The sequence below is a fragment of the Sus scrofa genome, chromosome 1, assembly GCF_000003025.6.
Source record: "Sus scrofa isolate TJ Tabasco breed Duroc chromosome 1, Sscrofa11.1, whole genome shotgun sequence".
Taxonomy (NCBI): domain Eukaryota; kingdom Metazoa; phylum Chordata; class Mammalia; order Artiodactyla; family Suidae; genus Sus; species Sus scrofa.
Genome location: NC_010443.5, coordinates 189,049,152 through 189,073,644, shown reverse-complemented (window position 1 = coordinate 189,073,644; position 24,493 = coordinate 189,049,152). Strand labels below are relative to the sequence as shown.

At 36.0% G+C, this 24,493-nt stretch overlaps 1 protein-coding gene across 14 annotated transcripts in view; it reads right to left on the bottom strand.

Annotated features, from left to right (window-relative positions):
• The window catches only part of LOC100622535 (leucine-rich repeat-containing protein 9), a 115,161-nt gene that overhangs the window by 8,085 nt on the left and 82,583 nt on the right, over positions 1-24,493 (bottom strand). For 6 of the 14 annotated variants that reach the window (XM_021062251.1, XM_021062234.1, XM_021062232.1 and 3 more), the window contains 6 exons: positions 19,769-19,877; positions 18,961-19,100; positions 14,092-14,228; positions 7,877-8,094; positions 5,967-6,035; positions 286-426 (listed from right to left, as the gene is read on the bottom strand). In XM_021062251.1, coding sequence (XP_020917910.1) covers positions 286-426; positions 5,967-6,035; positions 7,877-8,094; positions 14,092-14,228; positions 18,961-19,100; positions 19,769-19,877 — 814 coding nt within the window. Of the gene's footprint in view, positions 1-285; positions 427-4,378; positions 4,803-5,966; positions 6,036-7,876; positions 8,095-14,091; positions 14,229-18,960; positions 19,101-19,768; positions 19,878-24,493 lie in introns of those variants that run through there. The other 8 variants (XM_021062226.1, XM_021062245.1, XM_021062229.1 and 5 more) reach the window with 8 other exon arrangements.

The window sequence follows — 24,493 nt, the reverse complement described above, 5'->3', positions numbered from 1 at the left end:
ATCTGACATGGAGCAAGAGGAACATAGTTTTAAATGATTTGCTTTATGTCAAAGTATATTATTAGAATAGGGAGCTTTTCTGGCTATTCTGTGTGTGTACGTGCTCTGTTCACCAGATGAAGCTGCCTTTGACAGTAATCACTAAATATATACTAAAATAATCTTTAAAAACATTAGAGCTGAGGTTTAAACATTTAAGTAAAAATGCACAGGACATAGTATAGTGTTCATTTACTATTAAGGAATATATTTTAAAAGGAAAAGTGTAAATAATATAATTATTACCAAATTTTTCTTAGCTTGTAGTTCAGAGAAGTGAAATTCAGCTTTTGCCCTGTCATCTGAATTCACAGGGATTCCATCTAACATCTGTAAGTTAGGCAGTCGAAATATAAGCACATGGCGATGTAGCATTTTTCTACAAATCTGAATAAAGTTAGAAATAACAATTTATTCCTTTAAAAAAACTTTTTATTTCAAAGATTAACCTTTATAGAGAAGGAAATTTAGCATAGACAGCAAAGATGATAGATAACAGCTAATTTATAGTATTAAATGATACAAATATGAGCTCCCTTTTTAAAAGATTTCTCAATTCCATGTTTTGCCAAATGAAGATAAGAACTTTTTTTCCCCCTTTTTTTGGCCATGCCTGTAGCATGTGGAAGTTCCCAGGCCAGGGGTCAAACCCATGCCACAGCAGCAACCTAAGCTGCTGCAATGACAATGCCAGATCCTCAAACCCCTGTGCCAGAAGGGAACACCAAGAACTATTTTTTGATCTTTTTAGGGCTGCACCTGTGGCATATGGAGGTTCCCAGGCTAGGGGTCAAATTGGAACTGTGGCTGCTGGCCTATGCCACAGCCACAGCAATGCCAGATCCAAGCTGCATCTGCAACCTACACCATAACTTATGGCATCCCCAGATCCTTAACCCACTGAGTGAGGCCAGGGATCAAACCCACATCCTCATGGCTACTAGTTGGGTTTGTTACTGCTGAGCCACAATGGGAACTCCAGAACTTTTTTTTTAAACAAAGCTACCATTTGGAGGTTTAGTCTCTTTTTAGAGTATATAATAATTTTCATTGATTACAGACAATCCCAATTCATGAATAGGATTATATTATAAAAGTTCACTTATAAGTAATTAATTTGAAACTTGTATGATAATCTCCCAGAGGCACTATGGAGTTTAATTCAATATACTTCTATTGAACTGTGTGATTCATCACTTCATAGTGTTAACCTACTCTAAAAAAATTTGTATATGTGCATAATAAAGTGTGTAGAAAGAGTTACATGGTAGGCTTGAGGCTGTTATCTTAGGAAGAATCTGCTTGCAAGGATAGCTCCTGATAAGTGTTTGGTACTTGGATTTCGGAAGCTTTCTCACCATTCCTTAACTGATAAGAGTAGTTAATTATGCCCAGACTACTTAAATAAACAATACAATTTGTATTCAACCTGCCTTTCTTCTGGGAGTCTAGAATTTTGGTATGTGATAGGTATAGGGTATCTGTGTGACCAACCTAAACAAAAAAAATTTTTTGACCATAGTTGCAGCTTGTGGAAGTTCCTGGGCCAAGGACTGAACCCATGCCATGGCACTGACCCAGGCCACTGGGGACGGGGACAACACCAGATCCTTAACCCACTGTGCCACAAGAGAACTCCACCCCCACCCCCCCAATTTTTGAATGCATTTAGGTCTAATAAGATTTTCTGGGCAGAAATATAACACATCTATTGCAGCATTTTTGTTGTTGGGTTAATGCTGTACACTTGTATGACCCCTTACGTGAGGGAAAGAGGATAAGGAGGCCTGCACATGGATTCCTCCAGACTCTGCCCATGTTTTTTTCCTTTATCACTTGGCTGCGTATCCTCATTATGTCACTGCAGTAAATCTAAGCCATGAGTTCAACTGTATGATAAGTTCCATGATTTTTAGCAAATCTAGCAAATTTCTGAATGTGTGGATGATATAGGGGGACTGACAACATGAAGAAGTATGCAGCAATATTTGAGATGACAGAAAGAGATGAAAGAAGGAAATTATCATCAAAAGGGAATGGATAAGCAATTTTTTTTTGTCTTTTTTTTTTTTTTTTTTTTTGCTATTTCTTGGGCCGCTCCTGAGGCATATGGAGGTTCCCAGGCTAGGGGTCTAATCAGAGCTGTAGCTGCCGGCCTACGCCAGAGCCACAGCAATGCAGGATCCGAGCCGAGTCTGCAACCTACAACACAGCTCACGGCAACGCCGGATCGTTAACCCACTGAGCAAGGGCAGGGACCGAACCTGCAACCTCATGGTTCCTAGTCGGATTCGTTAACCACTGCGCCACGATGGGAACTCCGATAAGCAATTTTTTAAAAATGTAGATGCATATACATTAATGGAGAGAGGTCTCTAAGACATATAAATTGAGTGAAAAAAGAGCACATTCTAGGCCGCAAAGCAAGTTTCATAAATACAAAGAATACATAACTAGATCATATCTACTGACAAAAATATATGAACACTAGAAATAAATGACAGATAACTAAAAATACCTCATAGATTTGAAAATAACATACATGTCCCTCAAAATTCAAGGACTGAAGAAACCTTTTGTAAAGCTGATTCTAAGAAATAAAGGATAGGAAAAACACTACATATCAAAACTTTTAGGAGTTCCTTTCATGGCTCAGTGGTTAACAAACCCCACTAGGACACTAGGATACATGAGGATGTAGGTTCCATCTCTGGCCTTGCCTAGTGGGTTAAAGATCTGGCATTGCCATGAGCTATGGTGTAGGTTGCAGACTCAGCTTGGATCCCACATTGCTGTGGTTGTGGTGTAGGCCAGCAGCTACAGCTCTGATTCAACCCCTAGCCTGGGAATGGCCCTAGAAAGCAAAAAATAAATAAATAAATAAAACTTTCAGGATGTTGCTAAAGCAGAATTTTATAACCTAAAATTTATCCATTTAGAAGAAATATTAAAAATTGATAAACTAGGAATTCTGCTTCAGAATTTTTTAAAAACTAAATTCTAAGAAACTAAAGAAGAAAATAATAATGGGTAGAAATTAATGAACTAAAAAAGGAAATATAAACTTGAAAAAACCAAAATATGCTTCTTTGAAGAGACTAATATGATGGATAAAACTTTAGCAAGGCTCATCAAGAATAGAAAAGAAAAAGGAGTTCCTGTCATGGCACAGTGGAAATGAATCTGACTAGGAACCATGAGGTTGTGGATTTGATCCCTGGCCTCGCTCAGTGGGTTTAGAATCCAGTGTTGCCATGAGCTATGGTGTAGGTTGCAGATGCAGCTCAGATCCCACATTGCTGTGTGGCTGTGGTGTATGCCGGCAGCCACAACTCTGATTTGACCCCTAGCCTGGGGACCTCCATGTGCCACGGGTGTAGCCCTAAAAACCAAAAAAAAAAAATAAAATAAAATAACACATTTAGGTCTAAAGAGGTGACAAAACACAGATATAGTACAGATTCTATAAATTCATGGAAGTACTATGATAGAAGTAAATTAAAACTTTAAATGAAAACTACAATTGTATTAAAAATTATAACTTTTCAATATTATCTTTTGAATAAATAGAAAATGACATTTATATTCTTTAAATAATTTGAAAAAGCAATTTAAAATGTAACTTCAAAAATATTAAGCCCAGATGGTTTTAGAGATAAGATCTAATTATCCTTCAAGGAACATATGAATCTTCTTTCGCATATATTAATTCATAGACTAGGAAAAGATGGAGAAATTCTCAGTTAATTTTATGAAGCAAGAACAGTCTTGATGAACTTGAATAGTGTAAGAAGACAAAATTATGGAATAATTTTACTTATTTCCATAGATACAGATATGCTACATGAAATTTTAGCAAATTGAATCCAATAATGTATAAAACATGACCAAGTAGTTTTCATCCCAGGAATTTAAGGATGGTTTAACATCAGAGTCTATTAATGTAATTTGCATATTAATAATTAAAGAGAAATACTGCATTATCAATTAGTTAAAATCCACTTTCCGTTCATTCTAAAAAACAAGTAGTAAACTGGAATTAAAAAGGAACTTCCTTAAACTGTCCAAGGTTATCTACCCATAACCTACAGCAAACATCATATTTAATAGTGACAGTTTAGAAGCATACTTTTTATTTATTTATTTTATTTTTATTTATTTATTTATTTATTTATTTATTGTCTTTTTGCCATTTCTTGGGCCACTCCCACTGCATATGGAGGTTCCCAGGCTAGGGGTCTAATCGGAGCTGTAGCTGCCAGCCTATGCCAGAGCCACAGCAACGCAGGATCCGAGCCGAGTCTGCAACCTACACCACAGCTCACGGCAACGCCGGATTGTTAACCCACTGAGCAAGGGCAGGGATCGAACCGGCAACCTCATGGTTCCTAGTCGGATTAGTTAACCACTGCGCCACGACAGGAACTCCAGAAGCATTCTTTTGAAGTCTGTGCGTCTATTCAACACTGTGTTAGAGGTTCTAGTCAGTACACTGAGAGAAGTAAAGGAAATAAAAACCGTAGGGATTGGAAAGAAATAGAGTCACTGTTCGCAGAGACTATGATAGTCTAAAGAGAAACGTCCAATAAAATTTATAATCCATTAGAATTAAAAAGAAAGGTCAGCAAGTTTCCTGGATAAAAAGTAATATGCAAGGAGTTCTCTTGTGGCTCAACAAGTTAAGGATCCATCATTGTCACTGCAGTGGCTCAGGTTGCTGCTGTGGGTGTGGGTTCAGTCCCTGGCACAGGGACTTCCGCATCCTGCAGATATGGCCAACAGAGGGAAAAAAGAGTAATATGCAAAAATCAGAATTTCTATACTCTAGCAACAAACAGCTAGAACAGTGTAAAAATATACTGTTTAAAACAACTATTAAACCAAATTAATTAGCCAAAGATGATTAAAACCTTTAGGAGAAAATGACACACCTTTATTGAGGACATTAAGTAAATGCAGAGGTATATGTTTATGAATAAGAAGACTGAATGCTATGAATATTAGGGGAGCTGCTTATTGCATTCCCTTGGTGGTGAAAATAGCTCTATAATGTGGCATTATTGGCTTTCTCAGTCCCTTTACCCCTCCACTCAGGGAAGTGGAGTGACTTAACTGATAGAACTGGAAAGATTCAACTGGGCATGTTTAGCTCCTCCTGTCTTTGCTCTTGAGGAGTGTGGATAGGAGAATGCCTTCTACTCCTCCAGAGAAGCTCTCCTCCCATGTGGAAAGGCCTCAGTCACTATTTCCTGTTACTGGGTGTTCAGATTACTCTTCTGGCATCTGTTAGCAGGCCCGTTTGTTTTTCTCACCAAGCTAAGGAAAATACTCTCACCTCTCCATCTGCCACTGTCATATTTCTCAATTTGTTCAGATGTTAGGTGAATAAGGGTGCTACGTTTTTGATCTCTTCAAAGATTCCAATTGGAAAGGTGGCAGATTTTCCCCCAAATTAATTTATAAATCAATGCAATTTCAATTAAAATATCAACAAGATTCTCATGTAACTTGAGAAGCTGTTTCCTAAAACTCATAGGAAGTGTAAAGGGCCAAGGATAGTCAAGACAGTGAAGAAAATAAAATGAGAAGGTGAAAGAGAAGGAAAATTAGAGGTGTTTACTCTACCAGACATCAAGACTTAATATAAAACTTTGGTAATTAACACAGTATAATATTGTTATAGGATTGACAACTAGGCCAATAAATACAAAGTGGAACCCAGAAACAGATCCTCTTGTATATAACAGTACAGTTTATATTGTAATCAGGTAAAAGAAGAGACTAATCAATAAATTGTGCTTGGATAACTGTTTCCATATGGGAACAGATAAAATTAAATCATCATATTATATAAAAATAAATATATACAACTATAATTTAAATTAAAGTAAATTAACTAATAAGTTAGAAAAAAATAACAGACTCACCGGATTGCCATAAACTGTAAGCTCTCTGAGGGAAGAGATCCCATCAAGTTTTTCCAGTTCTGTCATATCCTATGTTAAGCAATAAGTTATTATTTGGTTAGACCCAACATCTTCAAATTATATGCTGATTTGAAGTAATTATATATTAAGTATGGATTGCAAGGAGTTTTTATGATTGAATCTTCTGAAGTGAGCTTGAGTGACAATATTCTATACTGTTGAGTAATGACAAATCTGTGTACTATTGATTCCAAATACATGATTGGTAAAGATGACATGCTAACATGGGAAATAGGCCATACATTTTGTTAGGAAGGGCCATATACTTTTCAAATGAATTATGATCTGTTCTAAAACTCAGGTTATATTGGTTAATTTCCAAGAGGATTGACCCAGTCACTTGGAAAAGAAGGTGAATCCAGTGTAAACAACTTCAAAGGTACATATTAAATACAACCTTAAACATAAAGGAGCATGTCATATTGAATGGGCTCCATCCTGACATTTGCTGGGAATATGTACAGTTGAAAACTATTTCTCTAGTTGAATGACTTGCCTTTGCTACTGTATGGGATTATTTGTTATCATTTATATAACATTGGTGAAAGTTTGCAAATACATTTTAGTTTTTGCAAAGTTACTTCTAAAATGCTATTTCTAACAAAATTGATTCAATAAGATCTGCTTAAGGTTGTTGCTAATCATAGTAATAAAACAAAGTTATTTATATGCTATTCCTATTTGGAATGTCAAATGGGCTTAGCTAGTTCATCTAGTAACTATAAAACTTTTTTAGACTTACTTTAGATCACTTGGAAGTAGAATTTGAGAAGCCACAGAAATGTGCCAAACCCTGTGTATCCTTGAAATTATTAGTAAATCTTGGTACTGGGTAAGGTCTCTGATTCATGTAAGTGTAATTTGACAAATACTTTGTATTAGCTCAGTGATATCACTGGAAGGAGTTCCCATAGGATAGCAATTTTCCTAATTTAGATTTCTTTGGAAGAATCATCACCAGTTTTGGCACACTTTATCTCAGATGAATATTGTATGAACCTCAGCGTATTGGTTATGTGTCATTTTCTCTGTATATATATTTCCTAGTTGCTGGTTGTAGAAAGGGGCATTGCACATGATTTCCTTGCAGCCTTGAACAAACTTTTATATCACTCCGGAAAAGGTTTCCTGAACTCTAGCAAATTGATTAAATATCTAATATGTACAAGGCATGAGGCTATATACTAAGACAAATGTGGTCAAGAAAGAATTGGTCCCTGACCTTAGGGCAGTTAGCAGTTCAATTTGTCTTCAAGCTTGCTTAGAGGTATGGGCAGAAATAGCAAAACTGATGAAAGGAGAGCCAACAAATCATTACCAAAACACTGAGAGAAATGTTAGGGCTGTGTAAGGTTACGTGTATACTGTTAACCCCCTTATCTGCATATTATCTCAGGAGAGAGTTTGGGCCAGCTCAGTTGGGATAGTGGCCTAATGGAAATAGGCTGAATTATGAGCAGGTGAAACAAAGGCAGAATACTAGCTAAGGAAGCTTTGAGTGGGGAGAGATGGAATATTAAAGCCAAGTCAAAGTCCATTATCAGGAATTGATTCAAATGTCAAGTACATATGTTAAATTTAAAGGGCCAGAGGCAGTCTGGGATTGAGATGCATAAATAGCTTAGACCAAGAGCAGTCATGAAAAAGAGATTTCTTAGAGGATCTGCAGGTGGATGTTGGTTGGGTTTATATCTAGAAGCAGGGTGAGTATTTATGCATTCTAGAGTATTTACATGTCATATAAATGATAAGTAATATACGAGTGACATTTTCATTGGAGTGTTTGGAAGCTTTATGTTCAAGGAAATAAGTCTTGTAAATCTCACAACAAAAAATCAAAATAATGTTACCTGGATTTTATTATATCCTAGGAAGAGTTTCTCTAGTTTTACCAAAGGTTGTAATTTACTCAGCTCTCGTAGTCTGTTTTCCTCCAGGTGAAGTGCCAACAGGGAGCTTGGTTTGGCAAATGCACTATCATTAAATGCCCTGATGCGGTTATGGTCCACTACTAATTCCTGAAGGACTTCTAAGTTGTCAAGCCCTTCCACTTGACTGATTTCATTTCCTGAAAAAAGATGACTCATCATGTGTCAAATGAGCCCAAACTTCCTGAATAAAAGTTACCTAACTTCATTTAAATATTTTTTATCAAATGGTTTTTAAAAAATGAAGTATTAAGAAGAACACATTTAAAGGAAAAACAGAGATGTAACTTACAGGAAAGTAGCATCATCATCAAATAATGTTTGGTAAAATTTCTCCTTTATGTGTGAAAGATTAAGATATGATGTACACACAGTGTACTGAATTGACCAATCTGTCCAGCAATTAAATGCTAAAATAGTTGATACTGACAAAAGTAGATTTATAAAAGTGCTACAAAAGACATGCTTCCTAAGTATATTGGATTATTCTAATTGGTATTCAAATAAGTATATCTAAATATTTAAAAAAATAAACTAATATGTTAAGTTAGAAGACTATACCTTGATTATGCTGTTCTTTCTCAGCTTGTTTTTACACTACAACTTAATTAAAAATTTAAGAATTCATTACATTCTTTAAAACCTCCATCTTTTCATTATAATCTATGGTTCCTCTCTACTATATCAATCAATAGTTTTATAAGTATGAGTGATAACTTATATAAGAAGAGAACCCTTGAGTTGACCAAGTACTTTTATACATGTTTTCAATTAGAGTCTCAAAATAGGACAGGGAAGATATCATTTTTTAATTATCAAAAAATTGAGGGTAAGAGAAATAGTCTTGCTCAATGACCTAAAAGTGGCAACACCAGGCCTAGCAGACCATTTACAATGCTGCTTCTATTATGCCATCCTATCTTTCACCACTATTTATCCTTGTTTCTTAAGGACTAATTCATGCACCCCCCACCCCCTAAAATCCATAGGTTGAAGTCCTGATCCCTAGTCCCTCAGAATGTGACTGTATTTGGGTCTTTAAAAGAGGTAAATAACATGCAGTGAGGTCACTGGGTGAGGACTAATCCAATATCACTGGTGTCCTTACATGAGGAGGAGGTTAGGATAGAGACATGGAGGGAAGACCATGTGCAGATACAGAGTACAATGACAAGCCGAGAAGGGAGGCCCTCAGAAGTGACCAAATGGACTTGGGCTTCTAGCCTCTGGAACTGTCAGGAAATACATTTCTGTTATTCAAGCCACCCAGTCTGTGGTACTGTGTTATAGCAACCCTAGCAAACTAAGATATTATTGAACATGTGATCCCAGTTTCTTGGAAGTCTTCTTTTTGAAATTTAACATAAAAATATTCCAAGAGATAATAGCTGAAAACTTCCCTAAAATGGGAAAGGAACCACTCACTCAAATCCAGGAAGCACAATGAGTACCATATAAAATAAACCCAAGGAGGAATACACCAAGACACATATTAATCAAACTGACCAAAATTAAAGACAAAGAGAAAATCTTGAAAGCAGCTAGGGAAAAGAAACAAGTAACATACAAGGGAACCCCAATAAGGTTATCGGCAGATTTTTCAGCAGAAACTCTGCAGGCCAGAAGGGAGTGGCATGATATACTTAACGTAATGAAAGGAAAAAACCTCCAACCAAGATTACTTTACCCAGCAAGGCTCTCGTTCAGATTTGAAGGAGAAATCAAAACCTTCACAGATAAGCAAAAGTTGAGAGAATTCAGCAACATTAAACCAGCCTTTACAACAAATACTAAAGCAACATCTCTAGGCAGAAAAGAAAAGACAGCAACAGGAAACAAAATTCCACAAATGACAAGGCTCACCAGTAAAGATACGAAATCATCCACGCACGATTATACCACCAAAATCAGAAATCATGAGAAGAGGTGAAATTTAACATATTTCATCAAATTTAAGACAACAACAACTGTTAAGATATGTTATTTTATGTATGTATGCCAAGAATGCCAAAACCCCCAAACTCCCCCCAAAAAAACTTGCTAGGTGAACTGTGATATGCCACCAATTAAGATATAATCTGATTTCAAGACGTTAAAATATAAAAAATAACTGTCTCTGAATTAATGAAATATGGGAAATTTACTTTATTTTTTAGAGAAAGTTGGTAATATCATAACCTTCAATAAAATTGCTTACAGAATTAAGTCACAGACTTTGAAACGTTACCAGTACCTGACTTATAAATGAAAAAAAGTTATCCAGGCTATATTGAGAAAAATGACTCAGTTGTGTTAATGTATTACTTTCATGAAATTATGTGCTTGGACCATCACTTTTAGTATTTAAGGGTCCAATGGTATTAAAAATCACATGAGATAGCTTTAGGTGCTGAATATTATTTATAGTAGTTTATTTTTGGCCATTATTCATTTTAGAATGCTCATTAAATATATTTAAGAAAGAAAATTCCAAAACAATGTTGGTAAATGTAATTTCAGGGATCTTATATTTCTATAAACTCAGCATTTGCCATTGTTTGAAAACTTCCCCTTATTTAACTAGATAATTACATTTTAGATAAATTTGACCTTTAATTCTTAAGATTCTAACTTGCTTCCCTACAGTCCCACCCTACCCTTTCCCAAAGACTTTATCTTTCCCACCATCTTGCAAATTTAATGCAACAGATGCAATGTAGGTTCTTAAATTCTCTGGTGGACCCTGGCTGGCATACCTCATCTTATCACTTGCTACATGTATGTAATCTCCTATGGCTTTTGCCCTCTTCCACCTTTAGAATGACTTCAGAATTATTTCCTCCTGTTCAGTATCTTTAACCTAACTTACCTCTTTTTAAAACCTTCAGATATGCTCATAACTTAATTAGCTACCATCTGATTTCTAACATTCTTTTCAGGGGCAGGTTTCTTGTGCATACAACCTCAGTCTGTTGTCTTTACTGTTTATCCAACCACTTCCTTCTAAGTTGTGTTCACTTTCGTTTTTGCTCTTCCCAGACTTCCAAACCTGATACTTTGAAAGTCTCCCTTTTATTGAATCCAATTGTCTACATCCAGTATTTTTTCATAGGTCTCATTCTTTTTGTCATCTGACTTTAGGCCTCTCATCCTCTTTTTCCCTGACATTTAAAGTCTACATTTCTTGGTTTTCTTTCAAAATTTTTTGTATGACTTCTTTGTTGTTTTTTTTGTTTTTTTTTTGGTTTTTTTGTTTTTGTTTTTGTTTTTTTTCCCTACAGCCTTCTTAATGCTGGAGGTGGGATGTGGAGGGGAGTTGTTAGGAGGCAGTGGGGTGGGGGTTGTGTCTCCACATCTCTTTTTGACTTTTCATTCTTTTGCTCTATTTATTTCTTAGGTAAGCACATATGCTGTGACTTCACCTGTCACCACCACTGAGATTATTCTAAAATATACATCTCTAGTTCTCACTTGTGGTCCAGTACTACTGCTTGAAAAAGTTCTTTTTTTTTTTTGTCTTTTTGTTGTTGTTGTTGCTATTTCTTGGGCCACTCCCGCGGCATATGGAGGTTCCCAGGCTAGGGGTTGAATCGGAGCTGTAGCCACCGGCCTACGCCAGAGCCACAGCAACACGGGATACGAGCCGAGTCTGCAACCTACACCACAGCTCCAGCAACGCCGGATCGTTAACCCACTGAACAAAGGCAGGGACCGAACCCGCAACCTCATGGTTCCTAGTCGGATTCGTTAACCACTGCACCACGACGGGAACTCCAAAAAAGTTCATTTTTTTGTGTTTTTTTTTTTTTTTTAAAGGGCTGCACCCATGGCATACGGAAGTTCCCAAGCTTGGGGTAGAATTAGAGTTGCAGCAGCCAGCTTATAGCACAGCTCACTGCAATGCCAGATCCTTAACCCACAGAGCAGGGCCAGGGATGGAACCTGTATCCTCACGAATATTAGTCAGGTTCATTACCACTGAGCAAAAACAGGAACTCCAAAGTTTTCATTTTTATGTCTCAAAGCTGTCACAACACTAACTAATCTTCACCTAGCTTTAGAACCTCCTTTTGCCCAATCTCTTATTGAAAGCTTAAAACATCTTGAACTCTTTTTTCTCTTTTTGTGTATCTAATTAGTCATTAAGTTCTAATAGTTCCTCCTTTTAAACTGCATTTGGACTCGCTTCTTACCCTTCCCACTGACACTACTGTAGCCTACACCCTTATTATATCATTCATGCTGGATAGAAAATGCATGTGCTTTGGAGTCAGAACTGTGTTTGACTCTGTACCACACCACTTACTAGTCAAAACTTAGGTAAATTATTTAGCCCACTGATATTGTTTCTTTTTTTTATAAAATGCATATAAAATTACTTATCATGTTGGGATGCTGTGATGTTTGAATGAGATAATCTTTGTAGAAGAACACCTTGCCCAGTGATTCAATAAATGACAGCCATTACTGTCAGAGTAAATTGCCTCGCTTCTTGCATAAGTCTGCTCCCTATTCTGATTTTTCATGTCTAGCAACAGGCTTCCCCTTTACATTATTAGATTAAAATACACCTTCCAGAGTCAGGTGTCTGCTTTTTGGAATGTCAGTGAATCTTTTAAAAGATCTGTCATTGTTATGCTTAAGTCTTGTTCTTTTAGGGATAAGTCTCCCTGTTCTTTAGCCAACACTTTTGATAGGCAAAAAGATGCATTCACTTTTTAAAATTTATTTTATTTATTTTTTTAATAATGATTTTTATTTTTTCCATTATAGCTTGTTTACAGTATTCTGTCAATTTTCTACGTATAGCAAGGTGACCCAGTCACACATACATGTGTACATTTTTTTCTCATATTATCATGCTCCATCATAAGTGACTAGATATAGTTCCAAGTGCTATACAGCAGGATCTCATGCTTATCCATTCCAAAAGCAATAGTTTGCATCTTAACTTTTCAAAATATCTAGAAAAGACTGTCTTTTCTGGAAAGAAGTTACTATACTCAGATCATCAACACAGATACCTCTCCACATGTCTCACTAATGGGTCTCACAACGTTTCTTCTGTGTCCTTAAATAACTATTTAGGCTACTATTCCAAACCTTGTTTTTTCCTTATGTTACTTTTCTAAAAATTTACTATGCCTCCCTATTTCCAACTGTGAAGTAAACACTATCCATCATATTGATCATGCTTAGATGCTTCATAATTCTTAGAGAACAGCATACTCTCTGCTATCAGGTGTTGGCCCATGGACACCACAGTTGTGCCCTTGTGATTCTTCTCCTCCTCCCGTACTTGCAAAGCTCTCTGTCATGCTTACCTTTAACCTAAAGACTATCAGTTTTTCAAAGAGTCCTAGTTATGTAGAAGGGTTAATGTTTCAGTTTCTCTTTTCTCTAAACTTCTATTAAACTTAAGTTAGTAACACATAGTCAGAACTTAATTCATTTTTAGTACTTAATATTTTAAGTAGATATTTAACTGCGTTAGAGCAAGGATTTCAATTATATATAATTCCAATAATAGAGTATTTCTGGTGAGTTCCCTTTGTGGCTCATGAACCTGACTGGGATTCATGAGGATGTGGGTTCAATCCCTGGCCTTGCTCAGTGGGTTAAGGATCCAGTGTTGCCGTTTGCTGTGGTGTGGGTCGCAGATACAGCTTGGATCCCACTTTGCTGTCCTGTGGTATAGGCCAGCAGCTGTAGCTCCGATTCAACCCCTAGCCTGGGAACTTCCACGTGCCATGGGGGCAGCCCTAAAAAGAAAGAGAAAAAAAAAAAAGTATTTCTGTATCTTTCTTAGTACTTAGTACAGTTCTGGTGTTAACAGGTACGTCTATATTACTTTCTGGTTGCTTTCTAATTTTTTTAAATTTAATATGACATAAAAATAAATTATTATGTAATACTGTACATAGTCCTAGAATAATGTATTTTCTAGGGCTACAGAATATTGTCCTAGAATGCAATACTCTATAGCTCTAGAATGTTGCATTTATATTATTTATACAAATAACTCAAGAGAAACCCATTTGTGATTACTAAAACATTTCTGTCAATGAATCTCTTCTAATATTTGCTTTCAAAACAAGATACGAATCAAATCAGTTTTTAATAATAAAGACTTACTCATTAACATTGTTGCTACTCACCCTGCAGAAAGAGGAATTTTAAATTTCTTAGTCTGTTAAGTTGTAGCTGAATCAAATTACAAATTCCATTGTAGCCCAAATGAAGAACTTCTAAACTGTGCATTATTGGAGGCAAATTTTCACTGCTCATTATATCTCTGAAACACACATATAAGTTTGAGCCCATAAACTTCATTTCAAACCAGCTTTTTGTATAAACATAAAGAGGCAGTTTGGTATGTACTTACTATAAATTGAAATTAAAAAAGAAAAGGATGAATTTACTAATAAATCAGAATTCAACTATAATATGCTATCTCTATAATTTACATAATCACCTTTTCTTCTTTAAAAATAGTTTTATGTAGTAAAGAACAAAGAAGTTCAGAAAGAGTTACCTGAAATAAAAAGCAAAAGCTAGTGCAGTCAGACAAGAAAAGGAAAAAACAAATATATCCAGATTGGAAAGGAATTAGTATAACTGTCTTAATTCTCAGATGTTATGATCTTGTATGTATAAAATCCTAAGGAATCCATCAAAAAAACTTACTGCACCAATAAATGAGTTCAGGAAGATTACATGGTAGAAGATTAATCTACAAAATTCAATTGAACCTCAATGCAAAAGAACCTATCTACAAAATAGAAGTAGACTCACAGACATAATAGAGAACAAATTTGTTGTTGCCAAGGAGGAGGGGTGGGGGGAGGGGTGGAGTGGAAGGTTGGTTGGGATTAGCAGACGTAAGCTATTATACATGAAGGGGATAATCAACAAGAATCTACTGTACAGCACAGAGAACTACATTCAATGTCCTGTGATAAACTGTAATGGAAAAGAATATTTAAAAAGGGTGTGTATATGTATAATTGTATCACTTTGCTATACAGCAGAAATTAACACAACATTGTAAATCAATAACACTTCAATTTTTTTTTTTTTTTTTTTTTTTTTTGTCTTTTTGCCTTTTCTTGGGCTGCTCCCGAGGCATATGGAGGTTCCCAGGCTAGGGGTCGAATCGGACCTGTTGCTGCTGGCCTACGCCAGAGCCACAGCAACGCGGGATCCGAGCCGCATCTGCGACCTACACCACAGCTCAGGGCAACGCCAGATCCTCAACCCACTGAGCAAGGCCAGGGATCGAACCCGCAACCTCATGGTTCCTAGTCAGATTCGTTAACCACTGCTCCACAACAGGAACTCCAACACTTCAATTTTTAAAAAAATCAATTGAATTTCTATACATCAGCAATAAAATGAGAATGAAATTGACTTCCATTCACAATAGTATCAAAGGATTAAATACGTCACAAAAAATGAACGAAAGGAGTGCAAAATGTATGCACAGAAGAATAGAGTATGTTGCTGAGATAAATTAAGGATCTAAATAAATGGAGAAATATTCCATATTCACAGATTAGAAGACTCACTATTACTACTAAGGTGGCCCTACTAGTTCACCCAAAATCAATCAATAGATTCAGTGCAATCTCTATCAAAAGTTTTTGTTTTGTTTTTCCTCCAGAAAATAACCATCTCATCCTAACATTTATAAGTCCATGCAGATAACCCAGAATACCCAGAGCAATCTTTGAAAAAAAACCAAGCTGGAGGGCTTACATTTATAAGTTTTGATTTCAAAACTTATAAAGCTGCAATAATCATACTAGTCTGGAAATGGTGAAAAGACTGACACATAAATCAATGAAATATAATCCCATTGAGTCCAGGGAGTTTCCTAGTGGTTAAGGACTTGGCGTTGTCACTGCTGTGGCTTGGGTTACCACTGTGGCTTGGGTTTGATCCCTAGCCTGTATGTGACTGATGTGGCCAAAAAAAAAAAGAGAGTCCAGAAATAAACTTTTACATTTATGGTCAATTGATTTTCAACAAAGGTACCAGGGCAATTTAATGGGGGAGGAGGATAGTACATTAAACAGATGGTGCTGGGACAAATGAATATCCACATGCAAAAAGATGAATTTAGCCTTCATGTTTTACCTTACAACACATACAAAAAATTAACTCAAAATGGATCAGGGAGTTCCCATTGTGGCTCAGCAGTTTATGAACCCAACTAGTATCCATGAAGATGCAGGTTTGATCCCTGGTCTTGTTCAGTGGGTTAAGGATCTGGCATTGCTATGAGCTGTGGGGCTCGGATCTGCATTGCTGTGGGTATGGGTGTGGCCAGTAGCTGTAGCTCTGATTGGACCCCTAGCCTGGGAACATCCATATGCCATGGGTGTGGCCCAAAAAAGCAAACAAAAACAAAAACAAAAACCCCAAAACAAAATGGATCATAGTCTTAAACATAAGAAAAAAAACTTTTTTGAAAAAAACATGAGAGAATCGTTTGATCTTAGGTTAGGCAAACAGCATTCTTAGGTACAACAACAGAGTCACAATTTGTATGAGAAAAAGTTGATAAATTGTACTTTATCAAAATTAAAATTATTTTAAAAGGCACCATTTATGAAATTAAAAAAGCAAGCCACACATTGAGAGAAAATACATGGGAGTTCCCATTGTGGTGCAGCAGAAATGAATCTGACTAGGAACCATGAGATTGTGCGTTTGATCCCTGGTCTTGCTCAGTAAGTTAAGGATCCGGTGTTGCTGTGGCTGTGGTGTAGGCCGGCAGTTGCGGCCCTCAAAAAAAAAAAAAAAAAAAAAAAGACAAAAAAATACATGTAAATCATTTATTTGATAAAGGGCTTGTATCCTTGTATCCACAATATTTAATGAACTCAATAATAAAAAAACAAACAATATAACTGAAAAATAAGAAAATTTAAACAGTCACAACATAAGATATAATAATGACTAATGAGCATATGAAAAGCTCCTCAACAACATTAGTTATGAGGGAAATGCAAATTAAAACCACAATGAGATACTTCTTCAACTCCACTAGACTGTAATCAAAAACACAAGCAAGTATTAGTGAAGATGTGGAGAAATTAGAACCCTCAAAACTTTTGTTAATGTGAAGTGGTACAACCACTTTGGAAAACAGTGTGGCAGTTTCTTAAAAAGTTAAACATTGGAGTTCTTGCTGTAGCACAGTGGTTTAAGAATCCAACTGCAGTGGCTTTGTTTGCTGCAGTGGTGCAGGTTGGGTTAAAGGATCTAGTGTTGCTGCAGCTGTGGCATAGGTCGCAGCTGTGGCTCAGATTCAATCCCTGGCCTGGGAACTTCCATATGCCGTGGGTATGGCCATAAAAAAATAGTTAAATGTTAAATTACCAGATGACTCAGGAATTTCACTCCTACGTATCTACCCCAGAGAAATGCAAACATAAGCACATACAAATACATCTACACAAATGTTTATAGCAGTATTATTCATACCAATCCCCAAAGTGGAAACAGCCCAAATGTCTACCAACTGGTGAATAGAGAAACATAAGGTGGCATATACTACTAACAGATGTTATAACATGGGTGAGTCTCAAAAACATGCTAAGTGTAAGAAGTCAAATTCAAAATACTACATATGATTCCATTTATATAAAATGTCTAGGAAACACAATTACCAAAAATGAATTAGTGATTTACTAGAGCTAGAGTCGGACAAGAGAACTGGCTCTAAATAGACATGAGGGATCTTTTTGTTGTGTGATGGAAGTGTTCTAAAACTGTACTGTGGTAGGTAATAGCTGCACAACTCTATAAATTTAGTAAAAATAATGCATTTAAAATGAGTGAATATGGTATGTAAACTGTACTTCAATAAAGCTGTTAAAAAACAAATACAAATAGTCCAGTATAAAGAATGTGTATAAATAAAACTTTCATAGCAGTTTTAATAAAAATAACTTCAAACTGGAAGCAGCCCAAGTGTTCATCAATGATAAATGGATAAACAGTATGTTGTATAATTTATATAATGGAATACTACTCAGCACTAAAATGAAATGAATTATGACACTTGCAACAACATAGATGAATATCAAAAGAATTATGCTAAGTGAAAGAAGCCAGATACAAAAGACTACTTAATATATGACTCTAATCATGAAATTCTAGAAAAAGGCAAAATGTTAGCGATAGAAAGCAGATCAGGGGTTGTCACAGGGTGTCGGGGGAGAGAATTGCAAAGAGATATAATGAAAGTTTTGGGGATGGGAATAGTTTGTGCCTTGACTGTGGTAAGGTTATATGACTAAATTTGTCAAAATTCACTAAATTGTACACTTAAATTGGTGAGTTTTATTTTATGTAAACTATACTTCAGTAAAGGTGATGAAAACCCAAGGAATGCCCCTCATTGGGAAAACTGGAATGGAAGTACTCTGACGTGGGGATATATATTTGCCTACCAAAAACGTGTGGGAAGATGGGAGGAATGTCTTCTTCATAAGTTGTTTTTCCATTGATCTTGGGGCATTAAGTAACCAGATAAATAATTTAGAAATAAAACAAAATGAAGGTTAAAAGAAACCTAAGTCCATGCTACTGAGTAGGGGGCATTTTTGTGGGTGGTATTGTTTTTGGGGTAGATGGTAATAATGATTGCACAACTTTTTGAGTATACTAAAACAATCAATGAGTTGTACATGAAGGTAAGTGTTATGGTATGTGAATTGTATTTCAATTTAAAAAAAACAAGGTCATAAAACATACAAGGTTTTTTCTTTTTCTCCCATTTTTTACAATATGGGTTAAAATGGAGGAAGCAGAAAAAAAAATGACGAAGGAGTATCTGGGCACCTTTTTAATTTTTTGTAAGTATTTTGGTAGCTTTTTATTTGTGAAGTTTGGCATGTAGTTATTAAATTAAGTATTAAAATAAACTAAAAGTATGCACTGCTGTCATTAATGTGACTAACTGCTTTTTAAGTTCCCAACCAAAATTATTTATAATCGTCAAAAAAGAATAATACCTGTTTATTTTTGCAGTTCCTTGCTGCCCATAGCCACTTGAAGGAACTTTCTGGTACAGTAGTTGTCTGTTGGTCAAATGAGTCTGAGGCTTTAGTCGGGGCATGATTGACTCAATATGATTATAGTTGAGGCATAAGACCTACAGAAAGAATCTGTTATTAATCAGCTATTAAAATATGAATGATGCTGTATGTATAGCTTTGGTTTGAGATGATCACCATCCTAACACCTATTAAAACATTATGGATAAAACTTGGACTATACAACAGAATTTAATATATTATGGTTAAAACTGACATAAATTTTTATGTCCCAAATTTTTGGGATTTGGCTTTACATGTGTTATTATCTGACATTCTGAGAAATGACATCATTTCTAACAAAATAATGGAGACCCTAGAAAGCTGCTCAGTTTCTCAATCTGTACTCCTGACTTCTCCAAGTCTTATTTAGATGACGTAATACTTTAGATGCAGAGATTGTGATTTCCCTAAGTTTGAAAGGTCTTAGCAGATGGCTCAGAGTTATAGGACTGGAAGCAATGAGGCAGCTTGGAGAATCGCAGTGTCCTCCCACTTCACACACTGCAGAGGCAACCTTCCCTCCCATATTGTAGGACAATTACATAGAACGAGGTCAACCAAAATAACTTTGGGAAGTAATACTTTTTTTTTCTTGGTGAAAAAATACTTTAGGAATAATTTATCCTCTTTAAAAACACAAATATACATTTTAATCCAAAGTAAAAAGATTACAGCTTGCGTTGAAAACCTTGAAAGGAAAAAAGGAAATTTGTGAGTGACTCACCTTCACATTAGGCAGATAAATTAATCCACTGAATGAGGTAAGATTATTGTTCTGTAGATTCACATTACACACATTTCTAAATTGGTCAACAGGAACCAAATCTACAGTTCTGAATTTAGACAGAGTAAATATAATTATAATTTTAATAGGCAAATTATATAGGTGAATCCCTCATGTATAATCTGAAAGGTGGTTTAGAAAATCTCATCTGACAAATTCTATCAGAAAGAATTGCCATAATATAAAATATGTGGGTCAAATGATCAGATAAATACACATTTTTATTGAGTATAAGTGTAAGAAAATGATAGACAATTTCATTGACTTAAAAACGTCCATTACCCACATAAACATAGCACTGTCATAAAAGAAACTTTAAAAATAAACATCTCCAATTTCTCTATAAATTCATATACATGTTCATGAAATTATAGTAAAGTCAATATGGTAAACCATAAGATTTTCAGGTTGTAAGCTGCAGAGGATATATATAAAATAGGTTATTTCTGAAAAGCCAGGAAGTGGTTTGGGATACGAAAGAAAAGGAGAAAGTAGGTAAGGTCTTTGAAAACAGTTTCTATGGAATCTCCTGAAAACTTTTATGGCATTCCACCTTGTAAGACTGTTTTGGTAATTAGTCAGAATGCTTGATTCCTAGCCCATAGCTTTTAAACTGTTTTACCTTCTTTGAGCTATGAGGGAAAAGAAAATAAAACTAAATCATTTCATCCTAAGCATTTCTTTTTTTTAGATGTACCAATTTATTTCATTTGTTTATTTATTTTATTGAGGTATAGTTGATGTACAATTTTATTAAAGTTTCAGATGTAAAACAGTGATTCACAATTTTTAAAGATTATATTTCATTTATAGTTAAAATATTGGCTATAGTCCATGTTGTACAATATATCCTTGTAGCTAATTTATTTTATATATAGTAGTTTGTACCTCTTAATCTTCTACACTTATCTTGCTCCTCCCCACCCCCTTATCCCCATTGGTAACCACTATTTGTTCTCTAGATCTGTGAGTCTTTTTTTTTTTTTTTTTATTTTTAGGGCCGCACCCACAGCATATGGCATATGGAGGTTCCCAGGCGAAGGGGTCAAATCAGAGCTACAACTGCCGGCCTACACCACAGCCACAACAACACAGGATCTGAGCCATGTCTGCATCCTATACCACAGCTCACGGCAATGCCAGATCCTTAACCCACTGAGCAAGGCCAGGGATCAAACCTGAAACTTCATGGTTCATAGTCGGATTCATTTCTGCCGTGCCATTGTGGGAACTCCCTTGTGAGTCTTGTTTGTTTTATTTTTAAGATTCCATACATAACTAACATCATACAGTATTTATCTTTTATCCATCTGATTTATTTCACTTGGCATGATACCCTCCAAGTCCATCCATGTTGTGGCATTGCAGGGAGCTGAGAAGATGCAGGGACTCAAAGAAAGGACCTTGCCTGATGGCAGAAAAACCTGAAGGCAAATTCCTAACCAAGGAAGGGAGCTCACCTGAACGGTACATACCGAAAGTGGGCCTCTGGACAGAATAAAAGCTCACTTGAACGGTACATGCTGAAGGTGGGCCTCTTGGACAGGATAAAAGCTCACCTGAATGACTCAAGCTGAAGGTGGGCTTCTAGTCAGGATAAAAAGCCTGCCTGAACGGTACATGCCAAAGGTGGGCCTCTGGTCAGGATAAAAGCCTGCCTGCTCTGTACAAGCTGAGGGCAGGCCTCAGGTTACACAGCTCTCATTTTGATGTTTATGGGGAAGAATTGGGGCTTTCCTGGGAAAGCAATTTCCATGTTTGCGCTGGAGAACATGGATTGTTTCTCGGGTGACCTAGTCTTTCCTGTTTTATTTGTTATTCAGTTTTCCTCAGTCTTTCCTGATTACTTGCTTATTATTATTCTTTTCCATTCTTGTTTTCCTGTGGTGATTTGTGATTTAACAAAATTACAACAATAATATAATAAGAATTTTATCCTAAAGGACTTTCCCCTATTTTAATCCAACTTAGTTAAAACATAGTGTTTATCTATTAACTAGTTATATAGTAAACTTAAGAGTGAGGATTTTAATGAGGTTCATAGAAGTTAGACATATATTATTCTTGACCAAAAGACACCTAGCTATGAGTTATAGAAGCTTTTAAGTGATAGTTAGTTATATTTTCTTACAGTCTCCTTGCCATAACACTTTAAAGATAAGCACCAGTCTAAAAACAAGATTTGTGAATGCCTAATTCTTGTGTCCATGACCTCTTCAACTTGTGGAGACTTGCTGGCCATGGGATGATTTGTACTGAGTCTCCTTTCCACATGATGTATTGTACCTAATTGCCCTTAAATTGTACTCACTAAATTTAGTTAAGACAAAGATGTTAGAACATGATGTATAGCTGCTGTACCATGTAAAAGTTAACCAATGTACTTTTAACACTATGATATAATCTGTAGTGAAAAACTGTCTATATAATCAACCACTTATGCCAATAAAATTTGAGCAGTCCAGCACCCTGAAAGAAGGGACAAAGAGGCTGTCTCTGTTGCAAAAGCCGACGTCCGTCCCTCTCCTTTGGGAAAAAGTGTACACTCCCTGACCGCTGGAGCTGGCCTCCAGCAACATGGCATACATATATATTCCACATCTTCTTTATCCATTCATCTGTTTATGGATACTTAGATTGCCTCCATATCTTGGTAACTGTAAACAGTGCTGTTATGAACACTGGGGTGAATGTATCCCTTTTTTTTTTCTTTCTTTTGGCTGCCATGCCACATGTGGACCTCCCCGGCCAGGGATCGGATCCAAGCTGCAGCTGCAGCAATGCCAGATCCTTAACCCACTGTGGCAGGCGGGGGATCGAACCCACATCCCAAGATGCTGCCAATCCCATTGCACCACAGCAGGAACTCTGGGATGTATCTTTGAAAAACTGAAAAACTATTTTCAGTTTTTTTTTTTTCCCAGTTAAATATCCAGGAGTACAATTGCTGGGTCATATGGTAGTTCTATTTTTAGTCTTTTTTGAGAAACTTCCCTACTGTTTGCCATAGCAATTGCACCAATTTATATTCCCACTAGCAGTATATGAGCATTCCCTTTTCTCCACGTCACCAACATTTGTTATTTGTGTTCTCTTTGATGATAGCTGTTCTGACAGATGTGAGATGATATCTTATAGTAGTTTGATTTGCACTTCCCTGATGATTAGCAGTGTTCAGCATTTTTTCATGTATCTGTTGGCCATCTGTATTTCCTCTTTGGAAAAATGTCTCTTCAGTTCTTCTGCCCACTTTTAACCATTGTTTGGGATTTTTTGATGTTGAGTTGTATGAGTAGTTTATATATTTTGGATATTAACCCTGTCAATCATATAGCTTGCAAATATTTTCTCACATTCAGGAGCTTGTCTTTGCTTTTTGTCAATGGTTTCCTTTGCTGTGCAAAAGCCTAACCACATTTTTAAACAAATCCTCATTCCTGAAGTTACAATTATGTCATCCTTTATCCATTAATAAGTCCTTTATTCTTTTGACGTGTTTTCATTAGTTATTTCCTAAGTGCAAACAGTTTATGTTTGGAAAGGCTGCCACAAACATAAAAGACACTGTCTCTGTCCTCGAAAAATGGGATCCAGAAAAACTATAATAAAAAAGGGAAATTTCCACGATACAGTTAAGTGTGGTGGCATTTTAGATAAAGAAAAACCTATTTGAGAAAGTCAGGAATGACTTCACAGGGGAGAAAGATTGTAAAATGAGATTTGGAGAATTTTTGGCATTTGTCAGGCAAATTAGAAAGAAAGAGTTCCAGACAGAGGAACACCTGCAAGCAAAAGCAGAAACATGAATAGCATTTTATGATTGGAGATTAAGAAACTAGAATATTTTAGAATTCCTGGGGTATAAAGAGTTATGGGGCAGTAAAGGTAAGGTCTTCTATGTCATACAAAGAGATTTAAAATTTTATTCTATAGATAGTAGAAAACACTGAACAATGTTGAAAAGCGAAGTGATCTGATAAAATTTGAAACTTAGAAGGCCGTATGGATAATGGATGGATTTGCAGGTAGTTAATATATGCAAAGAACAATAAGAAAAGTTTCTAAAATAGTTAATTCCCCTACTTAGGACAATGGCAGTGACTATGGAAAGAAGGGGGGTATTATGACATAGACTCTGTAGAATGTGGTGATTAATTAAAAATGTAGGACAAAGGAGAGAGAGAAATGGACCCTAGACTGGCTTGGTGAATATTGCAGTCTCCTAGAGGCTATCTAGAGAGCAACTGAATGTTCCTATCAGGAGCCTCGGTTTGGGGCTTAATCAGGGGGTCATTGTCATAAATTAAAACAATGGCTAAAGATGTCTGATTGTTAAGAATGCAGAAGAGAAAAAGAGAGGAGAGAAAAGAATTTGTAAACCAGGAGAGCAGTGACAACATTCATAAGAACAGTATCAGAGGAGTGGTGGCAGTAGAAGTCAGATAGCATTGGATTAGAGTGATACAATGTGAGGAACAAACTTAGTATATTCTAATTTCAAATGCTTAGCTTATAGAGAAAAAAGAATAAAGGGTCTTAGAGATTGATGACATTTTAGTTATAGTGCCTGATAATAAAAATTATTATGCATTTCAAAGATGGTCAAGTTAGCATGGGCTTTTGAGATATGGTAGATGATTTTCTGAATTACTGGTTATATTTTGA